This window comes from Oncorhynchus gorbuscha, linkage group LG03 (assembly GCF_021184085.1).
Source record: "Oncorhynchus gorbuscha isolate QuinsamMale2020 ecotype Even-year linkage group LG03, OgorEven_v1.0, whole genome shotgun sequence".
Lineage (NCBI taxonomy): Eukaryota > Metazoa > Chordata > Actinopteri > Salmoniformes > Salmonidae > Oncorhynchus > Oncorhynchus gorbuscha.
Genome location: NC_060175.1, coordinates 24,166,672 through 24,179,114, shown reverse-complemented (window position 1 = coordinate 24,179,114; position 12,443 = coordinate 24,166,672). Strand labels below are relative to the sequence as shown.

Below are 12,443 nucleotides of genomic sequence, written 5' to 3'. Positions count from 1 at the left end.
GATAGGATCCTTACCCTTACCTCTGTCTATGACATGATCCTTACCCTTACCTCTGTCTAGGATAGGATCCTTACCCTTACCTCTGTCTAGAATAGGATCCTTACCCTTACCTCTGTCTAGGATAGGATCCTTACCCTTATTTCTGTCTAGGATCCTTACACTTACCTCTGTCTAGGATATCAAATCAAATCAAATCAAATCAAATTTATTTATATAGCCCTTCGTACATCAGCTGATATCTCAAAGTGCTGTACAGAAACCCAGCCTAAAACCCCAAACAGCAAACAATGCAGGTGTAAAAACACGGTGGCTATAGGATCCTTACCCTTACTTCTGTCTAGGATCCTCACCCTTACCTCTGTCTATGATATGATCCTTACTCTTACCTCTGTCTAGGATAGGATCCTTACCCTTACCTCTGTCTAGAATAGGATCCTTACCCTTACCTCTGGCTATGATATGACCCTTACCCTTACCTCTGTCTACGATAGGATCCTTACCCTTACCTCTGTCTATGACATGATCCTTACCCTTACTTATGTCTAGGATCCTTACCCTTACCTCTGTCTATGATATTATCCTTACCCTTACCTCTGTCTAGGATAGGATCCTTACCCTTATTTCTGTCTAGGATCCTTACCCTTACCTCTGTCTATGATATGATCCTTACCCTTACCTCTGTCTAGGATAGGATCCTTACCCTTATTTCTGTCTAGGATCCTCACCCTTACCTCTGTCTATGATATGACCCTTACTCTTACCTCTGTCTAGGATAGGATCCTTACCCTTACCTCTGTCTATGATATGATCCTTACCCTTACCTCTGTCTAGGATAGGATCCTTACCCTTATTTCTGTCTAGGATCCTTACACTTACCTCTGTCTAGGATAGGATCCTTACCCTTACTTCTGTCTATGATATGATCCTTACCCTTACCTCTGTCTATGATATGACCCTTACTCTTACCTCTGTCTAGGATAGGATCCTTACCCTTACCTCTGTCTATGATATGATCCTTACCCTTACCTCTGTCTAGGATAGGATCTTTACCCTTATTTCTGTCTAGGATCCTTACACTTACCTCTGTCTAGGATAGGATCCTTACCCTTACTTCTGTCTATGATATGATCCTTACCCTTACCTCTGTCTATGATATGATCCTTACCCTTACTTCTGTCTATGATATGATCCTTACCCTTACCTCTGTCTATGATATGATCCTTACCCTTACCTCTGTCTATGATATTATCCTTACCCTTACCTCTGTCTATGATATGATCCTTACCCTTACTTCTGTCTATGATATGATCCTTACCCTTACCTCTGTCTATGATATTATCCTTACCCTTACCTCTGTCTATGATATTATCCATACCCTTACCTCTATCGAAGATATGATCCTTACCCTTACCTCTGTCTAGGATAGGATCCTTACCCTTACCTCTGTCTAGAATAGGATCCTTACCCTTACCTCTGTCTATAATATGACCCTTACCCTTACCGCTGTCTAGAATATGACCCTTACCCTTACCTCTGTCTAGAATATGACCCTTACCCTTACCTCTGTCTAGAATAGGATCCTTACCATTACCTCTGTCTATGACATGATCCTTGCCCTTACTTCTGTCTAGGATAGTATCCTTACCCTTACCTCTGTCTAGGATCCTCACCCTTACCTCTGTCTATGATATGATCCTTATCTTTACCTCTGTCTATGATATGATCCTTACCCTTACCTCTGTCTATGATATGATCCTTACCCTTACCTCTGTCTAGGATCCTCACCCTTACCTCTGTCTATGATATGATCCTTACCCTTACCTCTGTCTAGGATCCTCACCCTTACCTCTGTCTATGATATGATCCATACCCTTACCTCTGTCTATGATATGATCCTTACCTTTACCTCTGTCTATGATATGATCCTTACCCTTACCTCTGTCTATGATATGATCCTTACCTTTACCTCTGTCTATGATATGATCCTTACCCTTACCTCTGTCTATGATATGATCCTTACCTTTACCTCTGTCTATGATATGATCCTTACCCTTATTTCTGTCTATGATATGATCCTTACCCTTACCTCTGTCTATGATATGATCCTTACCTTTACCTCTGTCTATGATATGATCCTTACCCTTATTTCTGTCTATGATATGATCCTTACCCTTACCTCTGTCTAGGATCCTTACCCTTACCTCTGTCTATGATATGATCCTTACCCTTACCTCTGTCTATGATATGATCCTTACCCTTACCTCTGTCTATGATATTATCCTTACCCTTACCTCTGTCTATGATATTATCCATACCCTTACCTCTATCGAAGATATGATCCTTACCCTTACCTCTGTCTAGGATAGGATCCTTACCCTTACCTCTGTCTAGAATAGGATCCTTACCCTTACCTCTGTCTATAATATGACCCTTACCCTTACCTCTGTCTAGAATATGACCCTTACCCTTACCTCTGTCTATGAATATGACCCTTACCCTTACCTCTGTCTATAATATGACCCTTACCCTTACCTCTGTCTAGAATATGACCCTTACCCTTACCTCTGTCTATGATATGATCCTTACCTTTACCTCTGTCTATGATATGATCCTTACCCTTATTTCTGTCTATGATATGATCCTTACCCTTACCTCTGTCTAGGATCCTCACCCTTACCTCTGTCTATGATATGATCCTTACCTTTACCTCTGTCTATGATATGATCCTTACCCTTACCTCTGTCTATGATATGATCCTTACCCTTACCTCTGTCTATGATATGATCCTTACCCTTACCTCTGTCTATGATATGATCCTTACCCTTACCTCTGTCTATGATATGATCCTTACCCTTACCTCTGTCTATGATATGATCCTTACCTTTACCTCTGTCTATGATATGATCCTTACCCTTACCTCTGTCTATGATATGATCCTTACCCTTACCTCTGTCTAGGATCCTCACCCTTACCTCTGTCTATGATATGATCCTTACCCTTACCTCTGTCTATGATATGATCCTTACCCTTACCTCTGTCTATGATATGATCCTTACCCTTACCTCTGTCTATGATATGATCATTACCCTTACCTCTGTCTATGATATGATCCTTACCCTTACTTCTGTCTAGGATAGGATCCTTACCCTTACTTCTGTCTAGGATAGGATCCTTACCCTTACCTCTGTCTATGACATGATCCTTACCCTTACTTCTGTCTAGGATAGGATCCTTACCCTTACCTCTGTCTATGACATGATCCTTACCCTTACTTCTGTCTAGGATAGGATCCTTACCCTTACTTCTGTCTAGGATAGGATCCTTACCCTTACATCTGTCTAGGATCCCCACCCTTACCTCTGTCTATGATATGATCCTCACCCTTACCTCTGTCTAGGATAGGATCCTTACCCTTACTTCTGTCTAGGATCCTCACCCTTACCTCTGTCTAGGATAGGATCCTTACCCTTACTTCTGTCTAGGATCCTTACCCTTACTTCTGTCTAGGATCCTCACCCTTACCTCTGTCTAGGATAGGATCCTTACCCTTACTTCTGTCTAGGATCCTTACCCTTACCTCTGTCTAGGATAGGATCCTTACTCTTACCTCTGTCTATGATATGATCCTTACCCGTACCTCTGTCTATGATATGATCCTTACCCTTACTTCTGTCTAGGATAGGATCCTTACCCTTACTTCTGTCTAGGATAGGATCCTTACCCTTACTTCTGTCTAGGATAGGATCCTTACCCTTACTTCTGTCTAGGATCCTCACCCTTACCTCTGTCTATGATATAATCCTCACCCTTACCTCTGTCTATGATATGATCCTTACCCTTACCTCTGTCTATGATATGATCCTTACCCTTACCTCTGTCTATGATATGATCCTTACCCTTACTTCTGTCTAGGATAGGATCCTTACCCTTACCTCTGTCTATGACATGATCCTTACCCTTACTTCTGTCTAGGATAGGATCCTTACCCTTACCTCTGTCTATGACATGATCCTTACCCTTACTTCTGTCTAGGATAGGATCCTTACCCTTACTTCTGTCTAGGATAGGATCCTTACACTTACTTCTGTCTAGGATCCTCACCCTTACCTCTGTCTATGATATGATCCTCACCCTTACCTCTGTCTAGGATAGGATCCTTACCCTTACTTCTGTCTAGGATCCTCACCCTTACCTCTGTCTAGGATAGGATCCTTACCCTTACTACCCTTACTTCTGTCTAGGATCCTTACCCTTACTTCTGTCTAGGATCCTTGTCAATGACATGATCCTTACCTCTGTCTAGGATAGGATCCTTACCCTTACTTCTGTCTAGGATCCTTACCCTTACCTCTGTCTAGGATAGGATCCTTACTCTTACCTCTGTCTATGATATGATCCTTACCCGTACCTCTGTCTATGATATGATCCTTACTCTTACCTCTGTCTATGATATGATCCTTACTCTTACCTCTGTCTATGATATGATCCTTACCCATACCTCTGTCTATGATATGATCCTTACCCGTACCTCTGTCTATGATATGATCCTTACTCTTACCTCTTTCTAGGATAGGATCCTTACCCTTACCTCTGTCTAGAATAGGATCCTTACCCTTACCTCTGTCTAGAATAGGATCCTTACCTTTACCTCTGTCTATGACATGATCCTTACCCTTACTTATGTCTATGATATGATCCCTTACCTCTGTCTATGATATCACCCTTACTCTGTCTATGATATGATCCTTCTTACCTCTGTCTAGGATAGGATCCTTACCCTTACTTCTGTCTATGATATGATCCTTATCCTTACTTCTGTCTATGATATGATCCTTACCCTTACTTCTGTCAATGATTTGATCCTTACCCTTACTTCTGTCTATGATATGATCCTTACCCTTACTTCTGTCAATTATATGATCATTACCCTTACTTCTGTCTATGATATGATCCTTACCCTTACTTTTGTCAATTATATGATCCTTACCCTTACTTCTGTCTTTGATATGATCCTTTCCCTTACTTCTGTCAATTATGTGATCCTTACCCTTAATTCTGTCAAGGATATGATCCTTACCCTTTCTTCTGTCTTTTATATGATCCTTACCCTTACTTCTGTCTATGATATGATCCTTACCCTTAATTCTGTCAAGGATATGATCCTTACCCTTTCTTCTGTCTAGAATATGATCCTTGCCCTTACTTCTGTCTAGAATATGATCCTTACCCTTACCTCTGTCTAGAATATGATTCTTACCTTTACTTCTGTCTAGAATATGATCCTTACCCTTACTTTTGTCTAGAATATGATCCTTACCCTTACCTCTGTCTACAATATGATCCTTAACCTTACTTCTGTCTTGAATATGACCCTTACCCTTACTTCTGTCTAGAATATGATCCTTACACTTACCTCTGTCTAGAATATGATCCTTACCTTTACTTCTGTCTAGAATATGATCCTTACCCTTACCTCTGTCTAGAATATGATCCTTACCCTTACTTCTGTCTAGAATATGATCCTTACCCTTACCTCTGTCTATGATATGATCCTTACTCTTACCTCTTTCTAGGATAGGATCCTTACCCTTACCTCTGTCTAGAATAGGATCCTTACCCTTACCTCTGTCTAGAATAGGATCCTTACCTTTACCTCTGTCTATGACATGATCCTTACCCTTACTTATGTCTAGGATCCTCACCCTTACCTCTGTCTATGATATGACCCTTACTCTTACCTCTGTCTAGGATAGGATCCTTACCCTTACTTCTGTCTATGATATGATCCTTATCCTTACTTCTGTCTATGATATGATCCTTACCCTTACTTCTGTCAATGATTTGATCCTTACCCTTACTTCTGTCTATGATATGATCCTTACCCTTACTTCTGTCAATTATATGATCATTACCCTTACTTCTGTCTATGATATGATCCTTACCCTTACTTCTGTCTATGATATGATCCTTACCCTTACTTTTGTCAATTATATGATCCTTACCCTTACTTCTGTCTTTGATATGATCCTTTCCCTTACTTCTGTCAATTATGTGATCCTTACCCTTAATTCTGTCAAGGATATGATCCTTACCCTTTCTTCTGTCTTTTATATGATCCTTACCCTTACTTCTGTCTATGATATGATCATTACCCTTAATTCTGTCAAGGATATGATCCTTACCCTTTCTTCTGTCTAGAATATGATCCTTGCCCTTACTTCTGTCTAGAATATGATCCTTACCCTTACCTCTGTCTAGAATATGATTCTTACCTTTACTTCTGTCTAGAATATGATCCTTACCCTTACTTTTGTCTAGAATATGATCCTTACCCTTACCTCTGTCTAGAATATGATCCTTAACCTTACCTCCGTCTAGAATATGATCCTTACCCTTACCTCTGTCTAGAATATGATCCTTACCCTTACTTCTGTCTTGAATATGACCCTTACCCTTACTTCTGTCTAGAATATGATCCTTACACTTACCTCTGTCTAGAATATGATCCTTACCTTTACTTCTGTCTAGAATATGATCCTTACCCTTACCTCTGTTTAGAATATGATCCTTACCCTTACTTCTGTCTAGAATATGATCCTTACCCTTACCTCTGTCTAGAATATGATCCTTACCCTTACTTCTGTCTAGAATATGATCCTTACTCTTACTTCTGTCTAGAATATGATCCTTACCCTTACTTCTGTCTAGAATATGATCCTTACCCTTACTTCTGTCTAGAATATGATCCTTACCCTTACCTCTGATCCTTACCCTTACCTCTGTCTAGAATATGATCCTTACCCTTACTTCTGTCTAGAATATGATCCTTACCTCTTACTTCTGTCTAGAATATGATCCTTACTAGAATATGATCCTTACTTCTGTCTAGAATATGATCCTTACCCTTACTTCTGTCTAGAATATGATCCTTACCCTTACTTCTGTCTGTCTAGAATATGATCCTTACTCTTACTTCTGTCTAGAATATGATCCTTACCCTTACTTCTGTCTAGAATATGATCCTTACCCTTACCTCTGTCTAGAATGTGATCCTTACCCTTACTTCTGTCTAGAATATGATCCTTACTCTTACTTCTGTCTAGAATATGATCCTTACCCTTACCTCTGTCTAGAATATGATCCTTAACTTTACTTCTGTCTATTATATGATCCTTACCCTTACCTCTGTCTAGAATATGATCCTTACCCTTACCTCTGTCTAGAATATGATCCTTAACCTTACCTCTGTCTAGAATATGATCCTTAACTTTACTTCTGTCTATTATATGATCCTTACCCTTACCTCTGTCTAGAATATGATCCTTACCCTTACCTCTGTCTAGAATGTGATCCTTACCCTTACTTCTGTCTAGAATATGATCCTTACTCTTACTCTGTCTAGAATATGATCCTTACTCTTACTTCTGTCTAGAATATGATCCTTACCCTTACTTCTGTCTAGAATATGATCCTTACCCTTACCTCTGTCTATTATATGATCCTTACCTTTACTTCTGTCTATTATATGATCCTTACCTCTGTCTAGAATATGATCCCTTACCTCTGTCTAGAATATGATCCTTAACCTTACCTCTGTCTAGAATATGATCCTTAACTTTACTTCTGTCTAGAATATGATCCTTACCTTTACTTCTGTCTAGAATATGATCCTTACCCTTACCTCTGTCTAGAATATGATCCTTACCCTTACCTCTGTCTAGAATATGATCCTTACCTTTCTCTTGTGGAATCTCATCCTTACCCCTTGCCCACCATAACCCCCTGCATACCCCTCCAATTAAAGTGCTCTGACCTCTGAACTTTCACCTTTATAACCTCGGACCCTCACCAATTTCTCCTCTCCTTCCTCACTCCCCAAACTGCGAGGACCCCCGGGCATAGCTGTCTTCCATTGTGCCTGTGTAGAGTTACCCAGATGATCTTGTTCCATGTAGGTAGTTTTCACCCTTTATTCACCCTTTCTCTTCTCCTTCTCCCAACTGCATGCTTACTCTGCTCACTGCATGGTGTTGGTCACTAACTGTTAAAGAGTGAGATGCTGGATTCACCTGGTTGGTTTTACTGTCAAGAGTCTGTGGATCCGATTTTATACTACATATTATTGGGCTTTGACATTGCAGGTAACATTGCAGGTAAGACACAATTGACTGATCTACAAATCACCTTTCATTATAAACAACTAGTTATTATTTTTTGTAGATCAGTCAGTCACAATTTATCCACAATGCATCACAGATTTGATAACTGCAGTGCCATCTAAAGGCTGGATACTCACAACTAACCTGGACTGTATTCTGAGTAATCTAAACTGCCTGTGGTTTGAATATTGTGACTACTCACCAATACATCAGTCAATGTAAATACAACTATTTCATCTTACTTCACTATACTAGTCAAGCTGTGTACTAGTCAAGCTGGGTACTAGTCAAGCTGTATACTAGTCATGATGTGTATTAGTCAAGCTGTCTATTAGTCAAGGTGTCTATTAGTCAAGCTGTGTACTAGTCATGATGTGTATTAGCCAAGCTGTGTACTAGTCAAGCTGTCTATTCGTCAAGCTGTCTATTAGTCAAGCTGTGTACTCGTCAAGCTGTCTATTCGTCAAGCTGTGTACTAGTCAAGCTGTGTACTAGTCAAGCTGTTTATTAGTCAAGCTGTCTATTAGTCAAGCTGTGTACTAGTCAAGCTGTGTACCAGTCAAGCTGTTTATTAGTCAAGCTGTTTATTAGTCAAGCTGTGTACTAGTCAAGCTGTGTATTAGTCAAGCTGTGTACTAGTCAAGCTGTTTATTAGTCAAACGGTTTATTAGTCAAGCTGTTTATTAGTCAGGCTGTTTATTAGTCAAGCTGTTTATTAGTCAAGCTGTTTATTAGTCAAGCTGTGTATTAGTCAAGCTGTGTATTAGTCAAGCTGTTTATTAGTCAAGCTGTGTATTAGTCAAGCTGTGTATTAGTCAAGCTGTGTATTAGTCAAGCTGTTTATTAGTCAAGCTGTGTACTAGTCAAGCTGTTTATTAGTCAAGCTGTCTATTAGTCAAGCTGTGTACTAGTCAAGCTGTTTATTAGTCAAGCTGTCTATTAGTCAAGCTGTATTTGTTGATCATTGACAATTATTCAATGCAACATTAAAATACATGCATGTGTTTGAGACCTGTGTATGTTTTTTTGCATCACAGCAATGTATGTGATGATGATGATGATGATGATGATGATGATGATGATGTTTCATTTTGAGGAAGGCTCTGCCTAACACTGTGTCTCCTCTCTGTCTGTCTATTACAGGTTTGGTACGAGGAAGAGGAGGAAGGTGAGATTAAGGGACACATTGTGTTCTGTATGCAGGCTGAACACGCAGGAACACGCACATACTACTTCAGCGCTGAGACTGCTGAGGAACAGGAGGAGTGGGTCGATGCCATGAACGAGGCAGTCCACATACTCCCTTCATGGAGGTACGCACACATAGTGTACAAGCACACACGCACGCACACACGTGAGCAAGCAAGCACGCACGTACTCACACACACACAAAAACACACCAACGCACACACACCAATGCACACACACACACACACACACGCACAGACACACGCACGTAAGCAAGCATGCACAGACACACGCACGTAAGCAAGCATGCACACACACACACACACATGTAAGCATGCAAACACAGGCACGCAAACACACACACGTAAACAAGCATCCAAGCACACACGTAAGCACGCACACGCATGCACAAACTCATACACACGTAAGCAAGCATGCGCACGCACACACACACACACACACACACACACACACACACACACACACACACACACACACACACACACACACACACACACACACACACACACACACACACACACACACACACACACACACACAGAAGCACGCACACACGCACACACGCACACACACACACATAAGCACGCACACACACACACACACACACACACACAAGCACACACTCATGCACGCACACACACACGCACGCACGCACGCACGCACACACACACGCACACACACACACACACACACACACACACACACACACACACACACACACACACACACACACACACAACCACTTAATGTATTGTAAGATCTGTTGAAAAATGTATTTTAATGTTAAAATAAAAATATTATAATGTATATTACTGGCTTAATTCGTGCTGGAACCCAGAGTAGCTGCTGTCTTCGCATCTACCATTGGGGATCCATATTAAAATACAAATACACGTTCAAATACACACATACAAACACACAAATACACGCACACGCTAACTCTCTCCCTTCCTCACAGGACCACCAACTCAGAGGCCACCACACCCACAGCGGAACTCCATGGTAACACCTTGGTAACCAAAGGACCTGAACCACACACCCAGACACACACATACATCAAGGACAACAGCCAGACGACGGACTTCCAAGACCCAGAGCCCGGACCACGAAAACCCGCCCATCACAAGGTCAACGGGGTCGATGCAATGGAAACGCTCCTTCCCTCCACCAGCAACTCAGAGCAGGAGGGGAGGATGGAGGGCGAGAGGACAGGAGGGCCTGGACCTGGGGGTGCACACCATCCTCATCACCAACCCAATGGGTTTGGCCCCTACGGTCCCCCAAACGGACCCCCCCAGGGTAACGTGCGGCCGCTCCAGGGACCTCCAGAGGGAGAGATGACAGAGGGGAGGGAGGTGAGGGAGCAGCCTGAGAGTGTGGTGCTGAGACGGGGCTTTGTGCCACGGACGAACCCTGAGAGACAGGCCCAGAGGAAGAGCTCCATGACCCAGCTACAGCAGTGGGTCAACCAGCGCAGAGTCATGGCTGTACAGGAGGACATGAACAGGTGAGAGAGAGAAAGAGGGAGCGAGAGAGAGGGATGGGAGTGAGAGGATAGAGAGAGAAAAAGAGAGCAGGAGAGAGAGCGAGAGAGAGGAGGGGATGGGAGAGAGGATGAGTAAGAGAGCTGTTTTTGTGTGTCTACAACCACATGTCTCCCTTCAGCCATCTTTCTGTCTCTCTCTTTATCTTCCCCCAGTACCTCCCGTTACTACACAGTGAACCGGGGTGTTCCAGCTGACTACTACAGCGTCTACGGTAGCGTGGTGGGTGGTCCGGGCTACGTGGAGCAGTACCCCCTCTACCCCTTGGGCGTACGCCCTGACAGCATCTGCTCTGTGTCAGCCGTGGGCTACGACCGACTGGGCCCCCCTCGCTGGACCAACGAGGACAAGAGATGCTCACTACGGGACGGACCCCCGCCCCCTCGAGACCCATACGTTCCCCCACCCGGCCCTGCCTATTACAACCAGATGGATGTAGCCCAGACCTCCATGAGGCGTCTCTCCATTCAGCCCAGGTCTAGGTCTGTCCCCAGGTCCCCCTCCCCATCCTCGGGTGGTCCCTGCTCACCCGGCCCTCATAGCTTTGCCTCGCCCATCCGCTCACCCTCGGCCCGGTTTGACAGAGGACCAAGCAGGCTACAGGAGGATGTGATCTACGCTGACCCCTCTGTGTACGGACTGAGGAGATCACTGAGCTCACCCAAGGTGAGAGGGGGGAGAGGGGAGAGGGTGTGTTTGTGTGTGCGCGATGTGTCAGGGTATGTTTGTTATGCCCGACGATCATTTTTGGGGAAAAAGACCAGATGGTAGATGTGTTACAATTTTCTACAATCACTTTAGCACAAATTTCCGATCCTTGAGGTAATTTTTCAAAACTCTAGACACAAAACTCAAAACGGTCAACACTTGTAACACAGTCTGTTCATTGGTCAAAACATTGCATTGTGCATTCATATCTTTAAAGAAACCTTGCACATGCAGTATCATTTTTTCAAATATCTTGTTTATCATGAAATACCATAGGAACCTTCATTTAGATCACCCACACACAAGATACTGATAGTTTCACTGTGTAGTTGTTTGTACAATCATTAAATATTCTAGTACCAAATATGTGATGTTTTATTATGGTACTACACATAAATACATCACTGTAAAATTACTAGTAGAGAGAATACAACAGACACAGTGGAATCATTGAACAAAATCTGAAATGTATTGATGAAATACAATAAAATCACAACATAGGTTTCTTTGAATCAAAGCAAAAATATTTAGCTACAAAAGAGAAAAACACTACAGTAAAATGTCAGCTGCAGTGTTCCTCACTTGACTTACTGTAAAAAACAAAACAAAGGATTGATTACTGTACTTCTATATTTCCATCAAACCCTGTCTTGTGGATTTGGCCAAAGATTCTCATCCACATCACAATGGATGTTTTCATTAGCTAAACATCTTGGAAAGAATCTTCAGGCAGGGTGAATCCAGGCCTGACACTGGCCTGCCGTGATGTCATTGCATACATCATCCATGACCTGAAGAAGGGTGGCTTGTTCCTGAGGGCACC

At 42.3% G+C, this 12,443-nt stretch overlaps 1 protein-coding gene across 1 annotated transcript in view; it reads left to right on the top strand.

Annotated features, from left to right (window-relative positions):
* LOC124029030 (pleckstrin homology domain-containing family A member 6-like) overlaps positions 1-12,443 on the top strand; it is a 174,352-nt gene that overhangs the window by 94,901 nt on the left and 67,008 nt on the right. Inside the window, exons 7-9 of the mRNA XM_046340897.1 lie at positions 9,303-9,472; positions 10,327-10,875; positions 11,068-11,578. Coding sequence (XP_046196853.1) covers positions 9,303-9,472; positions 10,327-10,875; positions 11,068-11,578 — 1,230 coding nt within the window. The remainder of the gene's footprint in view (positions 1-9,302; positions 9,473-10,326; positions 10,876-11,067; positions 11,579-12,443) is intronic.